Raw genomic sequence first — 23,411 nt, 5'->3', positions numbered from 1 at the left:
TCAAATCATTTATATTATCATTTTTTCAACATTTATTTATCATGTTCATATTATTTTTTTCACTCATACACATCAACAATAAATATAATAATTCATTGTCAGGGCCACACAGGTTTGCTTTTTGGTGTGAAGTGTTGGTCTTGTGAATTTGTGTACACCAGGGCTTCTCAGTGAGAATTATGTTCATTTTTGTACCACCATTTAGAGACTTGCGAAGAGTTTGCAAAGACACAAATAAATATAGAATACTAAACGAGCTCCCGTGTAATACCAATTTTATGAAACGAGTGAATAGTTCTGGTATCTGACGAGCGAAAGCGAGTCAGATACCACAACTATTCACGAGTTTCATAAAATTGGTTTTACACGAGAGCGAGTTTAGTATTTTATTTATTACTTGTCATTTATAATGTTTTTAAAATTATACTGTTGAGTGTAAATAGGCTGACACCTACACGATCCATGGATTAATCCAATTGAGTTTAACAGAATAATACTTCAAACACGTCAAAAGTTGAAACGTATGAATTTAATATCATACAATGGTCCACCTTTAGAATTCAGGCGTTCGTCCCACAAAATTATCGTAGTGCTAAGGCTATCACAACTCACATAATTTAACTTAGACTAACGACTGTCGTTGCGCTAGAGTACGATCGCCTTGTGGAACAGGGCCTTGCACCTCAAAGTTTACAATCACGTCACAATACCCGATGACGTAATTTGTGGAATTTTGTTGCAAGATCCATCGTCGAAACAATGCCATGTGACGTCAGCCTAGCAACAAGGTTGCTGGGGTCATCGAGTGTGCATAAGCTCCTCCCAGTGATCTATCATCTCCACACACAATGTCGTTGAATACGCCAAGGGATGTTGAGAGCTTTCAATATTTGTTCGTGAAACATGTTCCGAGAGTACATAAGCACGCGTTTTGGTATTACACAATGTGAAATAAAGCTGTATGTTTATTAAACGGGTGATCTCTTCACGGGCAAGTAATAATAGAAGGTAACGTTGTCCATTGTTCATGCCGCAGAGGGGCGGTCGGGTAGTCTAGTGGCTTAAGCGTTCGCTCGTCACGCCGAAGACCCGGGTTCGATTCCCGACATGGGTACAATGTGTGAAGCCCATTTCTGGTGACCCCAGCCGTGATGTTGCTGGAATATTGCTAAAAGCGGCGTAAACCAAACTCACTCACTCACTCATGCCGCAGAGAGTTTTATGCCACATCGTTCTAACAAGAGATTCATGTGATGATACTTCTTGTAATCAGGAAACAAACCACTTTTAACTTTTTCTTAGAAAATGGAGCTATTGTAATATATAATCTTGGAATTATAGATTATCAGTCTTTCATCAATTAATGTTGTAAGTCTCTCACCACATCTTGGGACTTTCAAAATTGTTTATCATGAGACTGATAATCTTTAATTCCTTGTCGGTAGGTTTATATATTCCCACTGTCATATTGACAAGAAGTAAGTTTTCTCTTCCATGTTTATTTATTTCCACCAATAAATCCGGGGATCTTTGTGGCCAAATCATCTAAAGCGCTGCAAGGTGCTGTGCAGTGCAGAGTTACATCCCTTGGGCTCACCTGGAACCTATGGTCATGGGTTTGAATCCCGGTTCGCCCTGATTATGTTTCCAGATTGTCCGCACCATACCCGTACACGTGGGTTTCACTGAAGTGGTAAACGTCTGGGACCTGCATCACTTTAGGCATCAAGCTGGCATGCTGTGATGTTACAAAAATGCTGTGAAAAGCAGCATTTTACACCCCAGCAGCCTATGCTAGTTGCAAGGGGCAACTGGATGGATCGGGCGGTCAGACTTGGGGACTCAGGTGATTGCGTGTCACCTTCCCCTGATGGTGTAGGATGCTCTCATAATATTGATCACTGGATTGTCTGGTCCTGACTCAATTATTTACAGGCTGCGATCATATAGCTTGAATATCGTGCAGCATCGACAGAACATTAAGACCAAGTATTTAGTTCCAATATAATGAAATCTGATGGCTGGATTCAGTGGCAGGACAGTACATGTTAATATGCATTGATCATCATCACCATCACCATCACCACCATCATCATCATCATCATCTTCTAGCATAGTTCTGTATTGCACCGTGTGAACTGTACGCACTTGATGCCCTTCACAAGCAATAGTTGAAGCTGTGTTTTGTATTACCTTTCATCCAGTTATATATATGATGTGATCGTGATTGTCATAGCTGTACATAAATCTAGCTATCCAGTGAATTGAGCATTCATAAAACCATACAAAGTATCAATAAAACCCAAATTGTGTAAAGAGAGTTTGTGTTTTGTTTCTGTGTAGTTATTATTTGGGCTGGTGGGGTAGCCTGTGGTTACAATCTCATTAAAATCAGATGTTAGTTTTCGACCCATTACGGGTCACGTCAGAACGACTTCTCGCGAACTTTCACCAATCAATGAAATGACTGACAAGAAATCTACATTAGCCAATCAGAAGGCAGCTTTCTCGAGCTTTACGACATTAGTTTCAAACTGGCAACTACGCTTCGAAACATATTTTGACGTATTCTCGGTTAAAAAAATTAAAACTGATAAAAAGAACATTCTGCAATGGCTTACAGATGGCCTAGATTGTATGGATATAATCATAAAACCTGTAACTGTCGTTCGGAATACCCTCTATTAAATATTTCGAGGTTGCATGATCAGAAAACACATTCCGTCTGTCACTTTCATTATATGGTAAGCAACGCTCTGATTGGTTGGATGAAAGGTCGTTCTGATGTGACCTGTAATGGGATGTCCTCAGATCTTTGTTTAGCGATAGTGAGAACTAAGATCTGATTTTAATGAGATTGGTCCCCCCGATCTGACAAGGCTGCAACATTGCTAAAAGCAGCTGTAATAGCCCACTCACCTGTTCTCTGACAGGCCACAACCACGACTGACAGCCCTACTTGTTAACAAGTATTCTATGTCCATTGGAAGGTGAAAGGCACCACCCTTTGCATAAGCTGTAATGATTAGGGGTTTAATCATTTCCCAATGCAGGGCACATGATGCCTCCACATGCCTTGATTCTATTAGTCTGTGTACTTTAATGGATTGAGGTACTTCAACTGCTGTGTGTGTGTGGGGTGGGGGGTGGGGGGCTGATGTACTAAAGGTCAAGTCTGAATCAGCAAGAAGGTGAGGTGGGGTGAGGTGAAATTGGGTTTAACGTCGCGTCCAAGATTATTGCACTTATAGAGTGACGTGCATGCACGTGTGTGTGTGTGGCTGCTTGTACTAGTCCAGACTGATGCCGATTTATAGTGCTAGCCAACTGAGATACCATGCCGCAGTTTAACATGAATACCCCACTCAGATACAGTATACTGACTCCGAGCCGACCAGTCCTTGTTTTAGCCCCTTAATGCCGAGCGCCAGACAGGGTAACAACAAGTACCATCTTTTAACGTCTTTTGGTATGACGCGGCCGGGGATCGAACCCTGGACCCTCCGCTCTCCGGGCGGACGCTCTACCACTAGACCACGCAGGCGGCAAGAAGGGCACACATCAACGCCACAGCATTCATGATGTAGGGGACCTGTCAGAATCGCCAATAATTTTGGGTCAGATTTTGGGTCATGTATTCAACAAAGATTTCAGTCATACCACAAGGGCAGATCCAGCATTTTTAAAAGGGAAGGGTCCGAAATATCAAAATCCTCTCTCAGATAATTTTACTGCCTACAACACATTCGCCTCTGCACTGTCAGACCATTAAGATAGTTCACTTAAATCTATTCAGATAAAGTTATTTCCTATCATATGCTGGTAATCAATTGGATTAATCCATTAAAAAGTGGGTAATACACCTTATCATTCTAGCATCAAACATTAACTTTGTTCATATAATGTATGTAGAATGAGCAGTAGGCATAAGGAGAGGGAAGTAACAGTTTAATAACTTGAATTATACATTGTATAAATTAACATTGAATATATAGCTGGAAAAACGTAGAGCACCATCCTTTCTATATTTTCATATATCCCTAACATCCATGGATCTCTTGGAAATATTTACATATCACATTGATCTGATTCAATTAAGAGACCTCCTCCGTGGTCTAGTGGTAGAGCATCCGCCCGGAGAGTGGAAGGTCTGGGGATCGATCCGGGGTTCGATCCCCGGTCGCGTCATACCAAAAGACGCTAAAAGATGGTACTTGTTGTTACCCTGTCTGGCGCTCGGCATTAAGGGGCTAAAACAAGGACTGGTTGGCTCGGAATCAGTATACTGTGTCTGAGTGGGGTTAAACTGCGGCATGGTATCTCAGTGTGCTAGCACTATAAATCGGCATCAGTCCGGACTAGTACAAGCAGCCACACACACACACATGCATACACGTTGCTATATAAGTGCAATAATCTTGGACGCGACGTTAAACACCATATCACCTCACCTCATTCGATTAAGGTCAAAGATACCTGTTTGTTCTTCCCTACTGCTCTCGGCAATATACCAGCAATGTGACCGAGATCTAAAAATACCAGACAATCCAATGACTGACATCATGAGCATCGATCACACAATTTGGAAATTATGGCATGCAGTTAACCAAGTCACCAATCTATTTAGTCAGGACAGGACTCTGCACAAGCGAAGGTTGCTGGGGAGCTTACTTTTACCCATAATGCCCACTGATGTCTGAGATACCACCAAAACCTGCTGCTAAGTTGGTTCAAGAAGTGAAATTTGGCATGTGATCTCGATAACCAGTTGTCACTTCCATTTTTGTAGAAGCCTTGGTGGCGGAGTGGGTTTGGTTGCTGACTGTGTCCTGGCAGTTGGGTGCCTTACTCAGAGTGTCGGTTCAAATCCAGGAAGGGACTACCCAAACAATTTCTAGAAAAGTGTAATCCCCAATATCACATATGTTGCATTTAACCACGTTCTAAAAGGCATTGGGTGCGATTGGGTAGCCTACTGGTTAAAGCGTTTGATCGTCATGCCGAGAGACCCGGGTTTGATTCCCCACCTGGGTGAAATGTGTGAAGCCCATTTTTGGTGTCCTTTCGCCATAAAATTGTAAAGGCAGTATAAAACCTAACTCACACCAACTAAGAGGCCTTGTCTACTGTATTCCAGCAATATTACGACAGGGGAAACCAGTATAAATGGGCTTCAAACCCTGTACCCAAGTAAATTCATACTTTATTTGGCAGACTCGTACACAAATGTAGATGACCTGTATACAAATTTTAAGGACATGTACCCATATATTTTCATATTTGTTGCATTTGTAACAAGTCGGTATTAAAGCAAGATGTCTGAAACCAGATTGTATTGACCAGTATGTACCGTAAATATGACAAGAAATATATATTCATAATCATTTATTCACATCAAATTCATACATAAAAACATTTTGCTGGTTCGCCTTGATGTTTCAAGGTTTGTGAGCACCCTACCTTTACTCAAGGATTTCACCAAAGTGATAAATGTCTAAGACCTGCGTCACTTCCGGCTATCCTCCAACAATAAGCTGACACACTCATATATATCTGGAATATTGTTGAAAGTGGTGCTAAACCTAACTTGCTCAAGCATTTTATGCACTCTTTCAGAAGTCGGTTTGAAGGATGTCACGATTCACCAATACATCAGTGCATCAATGATATTCTCAGACAATACAACTACAACATGCGATACATATTTAACTGTATCGACTCATATTATATTCCTATATCAATTCATATTCATATCTTTCCCACATGGAACATTTAAAACAGCAATAGTGTTGACATCCAGTTTATCTGAAATTTGAAATGAGATATATTTCTTTTCAAATATGAGACCAGATATTCAGGAAGTTTCAATCCTACCTATTAAAAATAAAACTCATGCAAAATTGCTCGGAATTAAGTATGGTGCGTCTAAATCTGTTATAATAAAATATAATTTCTCGTTAGTTATTACTGTGAATTTGTCATTGCTACAGATAACAAAAGCAGCGAATAATGTTTAAAATGATATACCTTTCCAGTGTGCACAAATACTCTTTGTTTAGGTATGAGTCATCCAGTTGATTAGTTACGGGTGGGTTTGGATTATCCAACATTTGTGCATAAGTCCCCGAAATTATACAAGGTGCGGATCTCCGTGGGTAAGAATTGTCCAGTTCCCCCCATGTGGGGAATCAAACCCGCGTCTTCATTGTGACGAGCAGACATCTTAACCATTAGGCCCCCCAACCACCCCATTGTCATGGTATAAGATACGTTTCATGTTACCTACAGTCTTGAAGGTAAGCTAGTGTCAAGTATTATTATAGTATCTCACTCAATTTTACAAACACAAAACTAAATTAACTTCCAGGTTATACAAACTTTTACTGGTTCAGTCCAAATATGGACAAGCATTTGCCAAAAAAGTATTTAAATTCTATGGTCATCCTTTTAAAAAACATTTTTTATGGATTGAAAACATACTCCCACTCATTACTCCTCCTATGATATATGAATACTCCCTAATAAGAGACCAAAATATACACTAATCTGCTAGTCTTGAGACAAGTAAAATTCAAGAAGGACCAGTGACTTTTCCTTGTTTCCATCAGAAGGCAACCCGGCAGGAAGCGGAAACAAAAATTAAATTCAATCCCTGCAAATTATACGAACTATTCATCAAATAATTAATGGCATAAATGTGTACATTTATAGTGAGTGAGTTGGAATTAACGCCGCCTTTAACAGTATTCCAGTTATATTCCTAATGTGGGAGGAAAGCCCGAAGTGATGCAGGTCTCAGACGTTTACCACTTCGGTGAAACCTAGAAACATAATCGAAACATAGTCGTCGTGATGTGGTTGAAAAGTTGCATTAAAAGGATATACCAAATCATGTACGCTCAATCAGACATCCGAGCAACGATGTGCATAAAAGGTCTACCGTCAAACTATTTGGCGTCATCACTCTTCTTTCAAAACATTTTACGGAGCCATTTTACAAACATTGATCGGTAGAAACAGATTAGAGTGACTTCCCTTAGCTTTCCTAGTGACCGGTTCTGACACGAGAGGGCGCATGCAAGCACTCTGATGATTCATTTGCGGGAACATTTGGCATCGGTAAGGTCTGCTGTCACTGGAACAATTGGCGTATTCTTTGTTATTTGCTCGGAAATCCACGGATTAATGAAGCAGTTGCAATAGAGAGCCCCAACCAGGTGACAAGAGCGCGGTTTCTTGGAGTAAGCAGTCTTTGACTACCGACAGTGGAACCACATCCTCATCATTTGATGGCCGGTCCTTGTGTATTGATTCTCATGCTAAATGCACTGGCAGCAAGTCGGCTGTAGAGGAAAATATATGCAGAACCAATACAGATGAGTCTCTGATAGAAGGTAGCACGTTTGGATTATACGATGTCGCATTCACACAAGGATGAACTTTATGTGGGACCATATCGACTGGAAAAGACCCTCGGAAAAGGCCAAACAGGTAGGGGCAGCGATAATCGTCCTTATTGATATTTCAGTCATGTTTCATTCATGATCATCGATTTATTGGTTGCACGAATGACAACAAGAGGAGAGCTGACACTGTTGCTCACAGCGTCAGAAGAACCCCTGACCTAGCCTTTACCTCTAGCCTTGCAAGCACGGTTCAACTAAACCCCAATAATTGACATGCATGTGTTTGGTAACCTGATATTCACGGCTAACATCTGTGCGTCTGCAAATGCCAGATGAAAGATCAGAAACAAACAGATCGTAAAACACAAAAAAAAACACTTATTTATCATGATTTATCGTTTTTGTCATTAAAAGCTCCCCCAAAAATGTAACATTTGGAAAAATGACACGCCCACTTTTTTTTAGATGCAAACAATAACAAATTATTTGTGTCAAATTGTCAATTAATCCCTTTTTACAAGGCTGAAATATTTGATGGTATTTTAGTAAATATTGAGTGTGTAGCTGGGGTAAATTAGTTTTTCAATATTTATGAATGTCATGCACATTGTTTCTATCTTGTAATACTGAGCTTTGTCCATATGTCGGTGATGATCATGAACACACAGGGGACATCCTTTATCGATTATGAGATATACTCCCATTGCTCGTTAACGAGGGACCATATAAACACGGTGGTTAACGAGCTGGAGCACAGCATGATTATGTTGCTGCTAATCATCATAATTATGTAAATGTGTGTAATGTATTCTTTTGAGAAAGAAATTTGTTTGAACTATCTGTGGTTTTAGAGTAATTACTATAATGAGGTCATGCGCATCATACGTTTGATTAGATTTGTTTAATATCTCTGGTTCATCTAAACATGCTAAGCATGGGATTAGTTGTTCTTTGATGGACATGTTAATTGAAAATGAAATATGCTCATGAAAAGTCAGAAATAAATATTCCAACTAGTATGATTTGTTTTATTAATAAAACATGTTTTTATTTTTTTTTAAAAAGATGTATATGTTTGTTTATGTACCATTTTCAGTATGTCCATGATTCTTTGCAGGTTTTGTTATACAAGGCATAAATTAGAAATTTGTAACAACGCATGACCTATGCAAACTCAGTATGAACATACATGATACATCATATTTACAATGACAAGTAAGGTATTTTGTTGATGGCTTTAATTGGTATAAACTGGCATTCTTCCATTAGGCATGGGATGAAATACAGTAGCAGATGTCATCATACATGTAATATTTTCTGCTCTTTTATTCATTTTTCACCCTCATAATCACTTTCCTGGACAACCGTTGTAAATGTCAAGGATATTCTTGGAAGGAATTATCCAATGACAAACTGTTCTTAGATTTGGCTCAACCAAGGATTATTTTGAGGGATGTGCTACAGTTGGTCCATGTAAGAAGGACACAAAGCTTCTTATTTCAACACTTCTGATAAGACATGAATATGCTGGTTGAAGAGTAATCAATAAGAAATGGATTTCTTCTTGAACATGACCAAACACAAGTGGTGATGCGGCCTGTGTGAAATATTTCCATAGCAATATCGTGACCAAATCAATGAGCCTTGTTTGTGTATGTCTTGAAAATAACAATATAAAGCCAAAGAAAAATGCTTTTGATGATATTCTGACATCACTTTATGATGTTGCGATAATAATCGACGAGGGTTTGGTTACCTAATACTGATTCAGTGATCAGGATTTATGTAGGATTCTAAACCATGTCCTTTTGGGAGTCAAATTGGGAAAATATTCATATTTTCTTAATTTCAGAGGGTTTTTAACATTGTATTTTAACGTTGCAATTAATGCAGTAATGTAAAACTGTAAAACAAAGCTTTAGAACCATATCTATGTTGGTCCTGTTGTCAGTGAAATACATAGATCTACAGAGCAATAACATAAGTTATAACAATACTAACATTGGCAAATTCTTAAGTGTTAGAAATTGGCACTGATCCTGTAGTCCTTGCCAAACTGCCCAATAGTTGTGGTATCATAAGGACTAGTAGAAATTTGCTATTATTAAGGGTTTTGCTATATGTTATCATTATAAGGACTAGTGGATTAAAACAGTTAGTTTCTATCACTGGTCTGAAGTCTAATTTTGGAATTTGTAATGATACACTGATGGAAATGAATAAGGGAACAGTAAGTTTTAGACACAGTAAAATGATATGCTGTCATTGGTTCCCGGCCTTGACTACAAAATACATGTCACAAACAATGTACACAAACATATCTCAACATTTGATTCTGAAAGGTGTTGAATTTGTATGTGCACCATTTCCAATGTACTGACAGTAAAGCTTACTTCCCTCTATGTTTCACTGTTCCCTTATCATGCCATCATTATATTTGCTGCAGACTTGGGGACGAATTAATATCAGTCTCAAAATAAATCTTTCAATGTATTGATTCTAAGAATGTTTGGGTGTACCCTGGAGTTTTAAGTGTGTCAACAAGACCATCTTTGATCCATCTCCGCTGTTCGTGAAATCTCATTTCACCATCAGCTAGATAATGAGCATTGTAGATTCTGTCCGCTTCCTTTGTGTTGGGATTGATAAAACCCTTTCATCCTCCAGATCTATTTTGTGAATCATACTATTCATTCAAGATGTTCATCATTTCTCATGTATTCAAAAGTGATTTCCACCATTCATTATGAACAATGCACAATGCATTTTGTTTAAATAAATATCATTTTTAAGCTTGCCCTTCAAGCACAGTGAACTTATTATGACTATGCCATTGACACTCAATTACAATAAATTCCAAACCATATGTTTTGTATGAAATCTCTATTCTAAATGTTCAACCGTCTATTAAATCTATATGTAATCATACATGTACTGAGTAACAGGATCGGTGTGCATCCATCATTTTCATTCAAGGAATACCATTTATAAAGTTTCAGTTCATGAAATCTATTTTGATATTTTATTAAGTAATTTTTGGCTTACTAATTATTGTGAACTGACTATTCAAAGGATGATGAAATTGGACAAAACACAGCAAATTGATCTGTGATATTAATAGATCAATCAGATTATTGGAGACGAGAAGGGTAAAACAGCATGGCATGGCATGGCACATAGATAGTACAGAAACAGGTGCAGTGAGAGAAGCATGGATGACTGTGTGAGTGTGGGGGAAAGATGCGCACATGGGCTTGTCAGCTGGTGCATGCTTGTGGTGGAGTCTGTTTACACAACTATATTGGAAACTTCTATTCTTTGATGTGGGGAAAAACCTAAATCAAATAGAGTGTACTGGAATAGTTCATTATGTAGGCAAAAAGATCAGAAGCCATAGAGTGAGTGAGTATGGTTTTACGCCACTTTTAGCAATATTGCAGCAATATCACGGCGGGGGTCACCAGAAATGAGCTTCACACATTGTACCCATGTCGGGAATCGAACCCGGGTCTTCGGCGTGACGAGCGAACGCTTTAACCAATAGGCTACCCGACCGCCCCAGAAGCCATAGAAATAAGTTTGGGTCATAAATCCTATTGCCATTGTGAACCTTCCAGAGAGGGACTGAATTTGTAACATGAAAACCTCAAATTTTTATATTTTATATGCGTGAGCCAGGAATGTATCTAGTATTCAAAACTATGTGCTGCAAGCAGGCAATTTAGGGTGGGGGGTGCAGAATCATCATTTTTTACAATTTTGATTTGAAAATTCTTATTTTTTAAATTTGGAGGAGGTAATTTCACATCACATTATTATAAAACTAAGCACTAAAGCCTCTTAGATCCTCTTTATTGGTGGGGCGGTCGGGTAGCCAAGTGGTTAAAGCGTTCGCTCGTCATGCCGAAGACCCGGGTTCGATTCCCGACATGGGTACAATGTGTGAAGCCCATTTGTGGTGTCCCCCGCCATGATATTGCTGGAATATTGCTAAAAGCGGCGTAAAACCAAACTCACTCATTCACTCTTTATTGGTCCTTCGCATTAGTTATCATTGCTTATTAATATAACATGAAGTAGGATTTTTTTTAGCCAATTTGGGAATTTGTACTGAAATTGGCTGCAGACTTGATGCTGAATATTGGCCTATGTTATGTGCAGGTCTGCGTGAGCTCAAAATATCTGATCAGGAACACTGGCTTTGGTGTATGAAAACAGTGCCAAGTGTTGGACTGATATCGGAGGATAGATTAGCTCCCCACTCATTGGTGGGTGCAGCGTTGATGTTTGTAGTGAATAGTACACGTCCTGTGTCTGGTAGTCCTGGGGAGTGACCTCTAAATTTGTGATCGATAATCAACATCATCCGTTGATTGATAATCATTAATTTATCTACTTTGAATGTTGACAAACTCTCAGAAGTTCATGATTATGTTTTTAACGCATGTGTTTCTATGTCAGGTTACCCCAGATCTCTGTTTGGGGATTATTGAAAAAGGAGTTCATCTGTGGTCGTGTAGTGTATGCATGCCTGAACGGAACATACCGTATTCGACGTAATAAGCGCCCAGGGCGCTCTCAAAATTAGAAGTAGGGAGCTCTTATTAGGATATTATTTTGAGTATAAAGATCGTAAATTTTGTGGTTTATGCTGACAGCCTGAAATGTTTATATACGACAGATATATTTTTCCAGGATTTAATTGCCCATAATTAAGGATGCATATGACATACGAGTGCGTATTATACACAAATAAATAAGTCTTGTGTACATTAATCAATTGGAAGGGATGCTAACTGAGATTGTTCATTAGCCAATATATTAGTAAATATCGCCGTGGGCGCATTAGAGCGGGGCGCTTATTAGGTCGAATACGGTACTTGGTGTATCAGGGCTGGCTTTAAGGAACTTGATTTAACTTGCATCAGGTGCATCAGCGGTAGAAACTGGCACTAGTCCCATAGTCCTGGCCAAACTGCCCAATAGATAAGGTATCGTAAGGACTTGTAGAAAGTTGCCATTTTTAAGGTTTTGCCATAAGTTATCCTTATAAGGACTAGTGGACTAAAAATGTTATTTTCTTCGCTGTGCATGTTGACATGAAATCAAGCCGGACCAAACTATATTACATAATAAAGCATTGCTGTAAAACGTATTAATAGGAACTTGCACATAATCTTGCACTAAACACATTTCTGTGACGTCAAGCCTAAGAAAGCCTGATAAATTAATATTACTTGTAAACCAGGGATTAGTGATGTAGTATGGTAAAAAAACTTTTATTGAGTGTGTTCAACGATTGATTTTGTGTGGACAAGTAAGGGTTATTCAGACACGAAATTGTTTTACATGCATTTGATGCATGTGGATATGAATTTAAGGTTGCACTTTTCAATAATAGGTTGCAGTTGTGGATGTATAGCTTAAATTGAGCCCTGTGTATAGATAATGTAATCCTTAGGTGACGTATGTCAAAATATGGTTGGTTTATTATTTATTATTTATGTTATTTGTCACTTTATTTCTCATGACCGTGCATAAATCCCTTGATTCAGTGAAGTATTTGAATTTAGTTTGATGTCTGCTTGACTGTAAATTTGGCTTTAAATCATGTACAAATTTGCACTTTTTCGGAATGAATCAGACTGTGATATGAATTGTGCTGTGTTTCCATTCATACTGGCTCATTGTTACTCTGACAGTGAGCTTTTGATTTGCGTGCGTTTAGTTGTTTTTCATTCATCTGTTAATATGATCAAAATGATATTCAGTTGAAGCTAACATTAATAATGAAAACATCGGAACAAATATCGTGTAAAGGACTTGGCTTCAAAGCATATTGACAAAATTGATCGACATTGTCAATTGTGGCCATCTCCATGTTTCAGTCCATGACAGGGCAGGCTAGCTGGAGCCTGTTGAAGGGAGAGAACTGTAGGCAGTTTGGTCCCTGAGCAACACTTACACAACTTGTAGCATTAATCATTGGTCAATGGGAATCTTTCGTGCTTGTTCATATTTGGTAATTGATTAATAATGTATACTGACCTCCCTTGTGTTCGAATGTTGCCATGGAAATGTCCTACCTCCGGAGAATCAGTGCTTCAGATTGGTTCAGCCTGTGACACTGACGGATCGTCATCCAAAATGTCCCAAAGATTTTGTTTTCAAATTTGGTGTATTTGTTGTTCAACGCGGCACTCAGCAATGTTCCAGCTAAACTACAGTGGTCTTTGAATGATCGAGTCTGGACCCAATAATCCAGTGACATCATGAGCATTGATCTATGCACTTGGTGTTACGATGACATGAGGCAACCAAGTCAGCGCGTCTGACCACCCATTCACGTTAGTTGCCATACGACAAGCATCACAGGGTTGCTGAAGACAAAATTCTAACCCGATTTTCACAGGGCATTCAAATTTAGTACTGATAAACGTGATATAGAAGAAGTCCATTACTGAAGTTAATCTATCAACTTGAAACGAGCAGGTTTACTCTTGTTTATTAATGGCACTGGCTGTAATTGTCTCGTAGTCACACCAAGCCTGATACAAAATATCTGAGAACACCCAAGCAAGCCTTTGGCACTTTGGCAAGTCTAGATTTCTGTAGTTTCAATTGAGATTTTCCTTTGTATTACATATTTAAAGGCAATTTAAAAACAAAAATCTTTAAAAATTATTTTCATATCAGAAGCTAAATGAATCATGTCAGTCTTCAGGGAATAGATCTTTGTAGGTTTTGGTTCACTAATTTAATAATGCTTAATGTGAGATATGATTTTTCTCAATGAAATGTTCCTTTATATTATTAAGGAAAGACATCACTTCACCATTACAGAATCAGTATTATTGATTTTGTTGATTCACACTGACTACTGCAATTGTGATTTATTTTTTTCAATGGGGCCAGTCCACATACACACAAAGGTATTGTTACAAGTCATATATATTCAAAACCAACCATGCTTGATCTTCAGCTTTTTTTTTATTCAGATATTGATTTTGTTAGCTGGAAATTGGCTTTTAACTCTAGTAGGTTATGTGGTAAAATATAAGTCCCCGGTGTGCTTGCTAGTCTGCTTGTGAGGGCTGTGTCAGTTAGGCAATGTCATCAGATCGATATCTGATGGTGGTGTGTTGTGCTTGCCTTCATCCTTCTGATTCAGCTGCACATGATGAAGTCAATAGGATGTTGGGGGATTATCGGAATTTGCTGTTGTGAAAGGATCAACTGGTCTCTTATGGGTTGAGGGGCATTGGGTTAGCCTTGTGGTTAAAGTGTTTGCTTGCCATGCTGAAGACCCAGGTTTAATTCCCCATGTGGGTACAATGTGTGAAGACAATTTCCGGCGTTCCGTCCTGATATTGCTGGAATATTGCTAAAAGCGGCATGAAACCATACTCTGTCACTCACTGGTTGAGTTTGAACAATGGCAGGGATAATTCTAGGGTGGGGCCTTATGCTTTTAGTCCCTAAATTTGAAAAAGGCCCACATTTTCAAATACAATGGGGCATTTTAACATTGTGCTGTATGAGCAAGTGTGGGTTTACCTCTGAAATATTTGAAATTTTCACATGAAGAGCCCATATCAGAAAATTCGAAGAGTTAACCCTGCAATGGTGTTGTCTTTTGTCAGTCCTGTCATTTCCATTAACAGTTAAATAAAACCTGTTGGATTTTGACCAAGTTTTGTGTATTGACGACCCTTCAAGACCGATAACACTGATTAGATGTCTAGGTCTATTCTGATGGGTCACCAAAGTGTTAAACGTCAGCATGCATAACGTCAAACTTTCCTAGACACATGTCTTACAGGTTTGCCTTAGCCTATACATTTGTGAGGCCTGGGGATCCTCGGTTATATATACTACTCAAAAGAAGTTAAGGATCACCTGATTCTTTCATATAACAATAGTTAATCTCTCATGCCATGACAGATTAACATTACCAATATGAAAGAATCGGGTGATCCTTAACTTCTTTTGAGTAGTATATATTGGGTGAACACTGTACCAACAAGTGAGATATGGGGTAGAATAGGTCTTCAGCAACCCATGCTTGCCGTAAAAAGCGACTGTGTTTGTTGTAAAAGGCGACTAACGGGATCGGGTGGTCAGGCTCGCTGACTTGGTTGATGCATCTCATTGATCCCAATTGCGTGGATCGATGCTCATGATATTAATCATTGGATTGTCCGGTCCAGACTTGATTATTTACAGACCGCCATCATATAGCTGGAATATTGCTGAGTGTGGCGTTAAACAACAAACAATCAATCTGGGAAACCCATGTTGCAGTGCTAGAATTCAGTAGAAAGTGTCTAAGAGTAATGCCACCATTCGGCCATGTTAGCTACAGGGTTTTTTCTTCGAAAAAGGACAACAAACAACAAATAAGATACCAGTTATGTTTGACGCCTTGTGTTTATATTAGATGACTTCCTCCATGTTCTGGTGGATAGAGTATCTGTCCAGAGCGTGGAAAGTTTGGGTTCAGTCCCTGGCTACGTTATACCAAAAGACGTTAAAAAATGGTACTTGTTCATAACTCTGTCTGGTGCTCACCTGCTCAATATATTTCAGTTGCCTCTTTTGTATCTTGTACCAAATGGGATGGTTTCTAATTTTCATAATCTTTTAACTTTTTTCATAATGTGAAAAACAAGCTACTCCCACTTGCTTGTATGATGGAATCAGTACTCAAGTAAATACACATGATATCAGCACCAAAGCAGCAACAGTCAACAGACAGTCCAATATCTGCGATTGTTCACTTGGAAACCGCATGAAACGGTCTGTGTACCCTTGAAAATCAACACATAGCAACACGCTTAGTGTTTGAGCCACTTTGTAATATTCATCAAACTAAGGAGTCGGCAATCCTGACTGCAGGGGACACAGATCTTCAGACAAACATTTGATCAGGATCATCAGTCGCTGCCATCCTTAGTCAACATGGCCGCCAAAAAGTGTTGAGGATCGTTTCACGGCCTTTGCAACTTCCCATGTTGAAAGAGTTGGAACAGGGATCTTGAGAAAATCCTATCATTCATCAAGGATCTAAGGGTCCCTAGCCGATTTGCCACCACTGAATTTGACAAAGTTTTCTACAGAAAATCAATCTTGCGTCTAAGGAGCTAGGGCCATGCTGTTAATGTGGATGAATTGGAGATGGTTGCTTTGAACCTGAAACCATCATTACGCATGTTAAAAGTGTGATTTGGGAGTCATGAAAGATTTGCAAGTCTCGACCAAACAAAGACATGGAGTTACAGTGTACATCTCTTAATGAAGACGATGACGGCCTCAGATGATGGCTTTAATGGAGCTTTTGTCATTGGCTGCCTTTTGTGAAAAACATGGGGACTCCTCTGCTTCCTGTTGCTTTGTAGTGAAGCTGACGAAATCCTGTAGGATGTAGGTCGGCTTTCCGTGAATGTCAGAAGTGGATTTAGAATCAAATATTTACAAACCGAGGAATTTTTCAGGATTAGTTCCCACTTTGGCTAATTGTTTTTTAATTGTAGAATAAATTTGTGTCAAAACAATTAGCCAAAGTGGGAACTGATCTTGAAAACAAGTCAATGGTTTGTAAGTTAATTGTAGAATAGTCACCCCAGTGGTGATTCTGGATTAGAGCAGGTCCCCAACAACTTATGCTGGTCGTAAGAGGTGACCAAATGGATCGTGTGGTCAGGCTTGGTAACTTCGTTGAATACGTGTCATTGTACGTTGATCATTGCTCACTATATGAAATACTGAATTGTTCAATCTCGATTATTTACAGGAAGCCATCATATTGCTGAGCGTAAAACTAAACAAACAATTGTTGCATATATTTGTGATAGCCCATGTTAGTATGGTACTTACTCCATTGTGTGACTGGATCGCAAGTTACGATGTCATCCCTGGTTTAAGATTAAGTGGGGTGTTCGGGTCCTGAATATTTGCTGCTGAAGTATGTGAATCTAGCATGTCTAGGAACACTCTAAATCTTAAACTCACTCACTCACTCACTCACTCACTCACTCACTCACTCACTCACTCACTCACTCACTCACTCACTCACTCACTCACTCACTCACTCACCGACCCACCCACCCACCCACCCACTCATCTTAGCACTAAGATTGCACTATGGAATGGGTCTAGCATGTCTAGGAACACTCTAAATCTTAAACTCACTCACTCACTCACTCACTCACTCACTCACTCACTCACTCACTCACTCACTCACTCACTCACTCACTCACTCACTCACTCACTCACTCACTCACTCACTCACCGACCCACCCACCCACTCATCTTAGCACTAAGATTGCACTATGGAATGGGTCTAGCATGTCTAGGAACACTCTAAATCTTAAACTCACTCACTCACTCACTCACTCACTCACTCACTCACTCACTCACTCACTCACTCACTCATCACTCACTCACTCACTCACTCACTCACTCGCCCACTCACCCACCCACCCACCTACCCATCTTAGCACTAAGATGGCACTATGGAATGGGTCCTGGGTAGACCAGATCACACACTGCACTCCATTTGATAGGTTTTATTGGGTGGTAAATCGGAGTGAAATGATACATCAATGAACCGGTGCATTGAGTTTTCATGTGACAATACGATATACGATACATATTTTCCAATTGATACAAGATGATACACTTGCGGAAATAAATAACTTACTTAGTGAACCCCAGCATTTTGGTCAGTCAAATATCGCCAAATGTGTTGAAATTACCATTTCAAGTTCACAACTAAAAATATCCCCTTAGTAACGACCATGTGTCCACAGCTAGCTTTTCCTTGGAATCTCAGCTCCGAAATATTTATGACTACACATATCTCCATGGTCTAGTGGTAGATCGTCCGCCCTGAAAGCAGAAAGTCAAGGGTTAGATCCACGCCCGAGTCATGCCAAAAGATTAAGATGGTATTTGTTGTTTCCCTGCCTTGCATAAAGGGTCTCAAACAAGGACTAGTTAGCTAAGAATCAGTATACTGTGTCTGAGTGGGGTATTCATGTTAAACTGTGGCATGGTATCTCAGTGGGCTAGCACTATCAGATCAGCATTATTCCGGACTAGCACAAACAGCCACACACGTCACACATGTATGCACGTTGCTATTTTAATATAATAACCTTGAACGCAATGTTTAACGCCATTTCACCTTACCATCTCACCAAAATACATTTCTGAATGAAGATGCTTTTTTGTGCAAAACAAATTGATGATAGGGATTCAATGTTTGAAGTTGTGATGCTTGACCTGTTTCAATCAGCTTGTAATCCAGAACACTTTGTACTGTGCTGTGCAGTGTTGGAGAGTAATCTCAAGACGTGGAAATATCGGTCCAAATCATCTGCCTGACTGGGAACAGATATTATGATCTGACCGCCTATGACAGATCTGCCAAGAATCTTTGAACGAAAGTAAGATCGTGATGATTAAGACTTTGGTTTGATTGACTTCAAAGTTATGAGCTATGTCATACTGTCTGTTATGGACATTGTTTGATACAGGGGATTGGTGTGGTAGGGTAGCTTAGTGGTGAAAGGTTTGGTTGTCATGCCTAATGCCTGGGTTCAAATCTCCACATGGGTATAATATGTATTGATGTAAAGACCATTTCTGGTTTTCCCCGCTGTGATATTGCTGGAATATTACTCAAAGCACCAAAACATGAAAACATGCTTGCTGGCTCACTCACTCACTCACTCGCTGGCTCACTCGCTGGCTCACTCACTCACTCACTCACTCACTCAAGGTTTACAGTTAACAAGTAGTCGACTGCTGGAGCTCTCAGAAGTGATGACATGACCTTTGTTGTGACCTCTAGGACTATTTTGGCCCCAAGTAGGCAGCAAATGTCAGTTAAAATTCCCAAATTGGAATTAATAGTATACCAATTCAAGTTATAATAGGTATAACTAATGTCAGGACACTATGTTTCACTGATATCAGGACCAATAAGGAGGAGGAGGATTAAATGCAATACTGCATTCAATACCAAATTTAGGATTGCCTGGTCAAGCCTAGATTGTTTGCAGGCCATCGCCGTAGAGTTAGGATACTGCTGAGTGGGGTGATAAATACTGGTGACAAAGAAAATCACTGAATGAAAATAAGAACTTATTAAGAAAATATTACCACTTTGCATTACAACATTTCCCAATTCAAGTTTTACAAATAAAGGGGATTGAAAAAATAAGAACATTCAAGAAAGAAAAAATAACGATGTGGCCTGCCAAGCACACTTATAATTTGGAATCGTGGATGGGTCCCTGCTTCTGACATCAGACTCTGGTGTCCCCTGATAGTGGGTCAGAACCATACTCACTCACTCAAACACTAATATTTTGACAGATGGCCCCCTGGGAAATTCATTGATGACACGAGCAGAATGATGTTTTTGTATCATTTTACATAAAAACTGATAAAGGTAATAGCCTGAGAAATATGATTGAATCTTTGGTCTCCAGCCCACATTACTTGGATGTTTCTCCGGAAGGAAGTGATCGTGTACAAAAAAATATTTCTTCAGGTTTCGAGTGTTATTGGTTTCCTTGGGTTTCAACTTTCAGCTCTTCTTTCCCCCTGTGGGCATTCTGGGCTGGATAGGTCCCCAGCTACCTGATGACTGCTGGTTTTAAGAGGCGCCCAAATGGATCAGGTGTCAGACTCAGTGACTTTGTTGATTGTTTAAACCCAGTGACCGTGCCAAATGCCTTTCATATAGCTGGAATATTGTCGATTGCGGAGTTAAACAACAACCAGACAACAACTCTTCTTGCTCAATATCTTGTTGCTTTGCACTGAAACCTTTTTTATAGAAAATATCTTTGTTTCATCATTTGTGTAATCGACATGCACAATAACTACCCCTAAAGTTTATAGATTTCTTAATGTTTTCCTGACTGCAAATTATTTGGTACTATAGAGTAAATGGGGAGGTCTTCCAAGGCATTAAATTCCTACGCAGTTGTGAAGATTCTTTTGTAATTACAATATGTGTTTAACTTTGATTATTTAAAAAAAAATTATCCTCGTGTTTCTGTATCGTGAATATCATATTGGAAATAAAGTGGTTATATAACGCTCTGCAAAACTTTACATAATACAGTTTTTAATATAGGATATTTTCAATAAGAAAACACAGCTGGCTTCTAATCTCAATATATGCATAGCCCGAAAGGATGCCAATTTACTCCAAACAATGATAGCAGGAAACTGTATTACAGTTATGTTTCCAGAACTTTTTGAACCAGCGGTCTTGGATTCTGAAGATAGTATCTCCAAATTTATCTCTTATGCTCTTTGCACACTTCATTGAACTGTTTTGAGGAGAAGAGAAGAATAGATTTCACAGAGATGTGAATATGGTTGAAATTGTATGACAGTACTTCCCATGTTCTGTGCAACGCCTCCTCTATTCAAATGTTTGACCCACGGAAGCGAGAGATAAACGATAATTTTGACGGAATCAGTCGTACGGGCCATAACTGTCGTTCGGAATACCCAATGTTAACGTTTTCGAGGTTGCATGACGAGAAAACGAATTCTGACTCTCACTTTCATGATCTGGTAAGCAACACTCTGATTGGTCAGATGAAAGGTCGTTTTGATGTGACCCGTAATGGGATGTCCTCAGATCTTTGTTTAGTGATAGCGAGAACTAAGATCTGATTTTTAATGAGATTGGTCTTTATGATACTATTGGGCAGTTTGTCAAGGACGACAGGGCTAGTGCCAATTTCATCGCTGCCACTGTTGTACTATGTGGTCTTTCTGTGCACGGAGACCATCTAGCACTCAATCAGTGGACGCCGCGGTGGTTATCAGCTGGGATCATGAATTGGGCAATATCTGTATGGCCTTCAATCATGACAGTGTCGTTTTAGGATGGCATTGATGAGACTTCAAAGATCGTGAACTTTCCGGACATTGCAACATGGGGGCTGAGTACGCATGAGATGCGAAACAGATTAAGCTTGTCTTCTGGCAGACTGTGACCTTAAAGGATGGATGGTTGCCATTTGCTAAATTTCGTAGAAAACTGAATTATGGCAAACTGATTTGAAGTTTATCTTTGCAGATGTCTGTGAGGGCTTGATTTGACTGTGCACAAGATTGGACTTAAATTCAATTTCAAATTTTGTCTCAGTGTGGATCCACAGTCTAAAGATTATTTAAACTTGGTTCAAGGGCATATTGACTCCTGAACAGAAATTGGTTTTACTGGAAGAAAGACCTTTTATGTCTGTTCCTCAAAAATAAGTTTTATTCCTAAGTCATCTTTTGGTAAAATGGTGGGTTTTTTTCTCCTGTTAATGGTCTTTAATTAACTGTCTTGCAATCCTTTCAGATACCATTGTGGCTTGGTTTAGCCAACTTGTTTCAATTTGGGTGACCTTTTTGAGTGGTAGCGTTGTCAGAATGTCAGAGGTAGATGTCTGCGGCTAATGCCAGCCTTCAGTGGGAGAGAAGTGGGCCGGCTACCTACAAGTGGAGGTACTGACTGCCCCAGGGGGCACCAACCAGTTGTCAAGGACGCTGATGACATCGGAGCACTCCAAACTCAATCGCTCAGTTCCATGATGGTGGCATGCACAGGAAAGTGTTCATGATGCCCTGCTCTGGAAAGTGTTCATGATGCTCTGCTCTGGAAAGTGTTCATGATGCCCTGCACTGGAAAGTGTTCATGATGCCCTGCTCTGGAAAGTGTTCATGATGCCCTGCTCGGGAAAGTGTTCATGGTGCCATGCCCTGGAAAGTGTTAATGATGCTCTGCTCTGGAAAGTGTTCATGGTGCCCTGCTCTGGAAAGTGTTCATGGTGCCATGCACTGGAAAGTGTTCATGGTGCCATGCACTGGAAAGTGTTCATGGTGCCCCGCTCTGGAAAGTGTTCATGATGCCATGCACTGGAAAGTGTTCATGATGCCCTGTTCTGGAAAGTGTTCATGATGCCCTGCTCTGGAAAGTGTTCATGATGCCCTGTTCTGGAAAGTGTTCATGATGCCCTGCTCTGGAAAGTGTTCATGATGCTCTGCTCTGGAAAGTGTTCATGATGCCCTGCACTGGAAAGTGTTCATGATGCCCTGCTCTGGAAAGTGTTCATGATGCCCTGCTCGGGAAAGTGTTCATGGTGCCATGCCCTGGAAAGTGTTAATGATGCTCTGCTCTGGAAAGTTTTCATGATACCATGCACTGGAAAGTGTTCATGATGCCATGCACTGGAAAGTGTTCATGGTGCCTTGCACTGGAAAGTGTTCATGGTGCCTTGCACTGGAAAGTGTTCATGATGCCATGCACTGGAAAGTGTTCATGATGCCATGCACTGGAAAGTGTTCATGATGCCATGCACTGGAAAGTGTTCATGATGCCATGCACTGGAAAGTGTTCATGGTGCCTTGCACAAGAAAGTGTTCATGGTGCCTTGCACTGGAAAGTGTTCATGATGCCATGCACTGGAAAGTGTTCATGGTGCCATGCACTGGAAAGTGTTCATGGTGCCATGCTCTGGAAAGTGTTCATGATGCCATGCACTGGAAAGTGTTCATAATGCCATGCTCTGGAAAGTGTTAATAATGCCATGGTCTGGAAAGTGTTCATGATGCCATGCACTGGAAAGTGTTCATGGTGCCATGCACTGGAAAGTGTTCATGGTTCCCTGCTCTGGAAATTGTTCATGGTGCCATGCACTGGAAAGTGTTCATGATGCCATGCACTGTAAAGTGTTCATGGTGCCTTGCACAAGAAAGTGTTCATGATGCCATGCACTGGAAAGTGTTCATGGTGCCATGCACTGGAAAGTGTTCATGATGCCATGCACTGGAAAGTGTTCATGGTGCCATGCATTGTAAAGTGTTCATGGTGCCTTGCACTGGAAAGAGTTCATGGTGCCCTGCTCTGGAAAGTGTTAATGATGCTCTGCTCTGGAAAGTGTTCATGATGCCATGCACTGGAAAGTGTTCATGGTGCCTTGC

General features: G+C 39.9%; 1 protein-coding gene across 3 annotated transcripts in view; it reads left to right on the top strand.

Moving 5' to 3' along the window:
- The first annotated feature begins 7,071 nt into the window (after positions 1-7,071).
- Positions 7,072-23,411, top strand: part of LOC124135479 (serine/threonine-protein kinase BRSK2-like) — a 182,421-nt gene continuing 166,081 nt past the window's right edge. For all 3 annotated transcript variants that reach the window (XM_046500852.2, XM_046500851.2, XM_048385603.1), the window contains exon 1: positions 7,072-7,491. In XM_046500852.2, coding sequence (XP_046356808.2) covers positions 7,416-7,491 — 76 coding nt within the window. In that variant the 5' untranslated portion in view covers positions 7,072-7,415. The remainder of the gene's footprint in view (positions 7,492-23,411) is intronic.

Source organism: Haliotis rufescens, unplaced genomic scaffold, assembly GCF_023055435.1.
Source record: "Haliotis rufescens isolate VD_foot unplaced genomic scaffold, xgHalRufe1.0.p SCAF_6, whole genome shotgun sequence".
NCBI lineage: Eukaryota > Metazoa > Mollusca > Gastropoda > Lepetellida > Haliotidae > Haliotis > Haliotis rufescens.
Note: the sequence above shows the minus strand (reverse complement) of the source record. Positions and strands in the feature narration are given on the sequence as shown.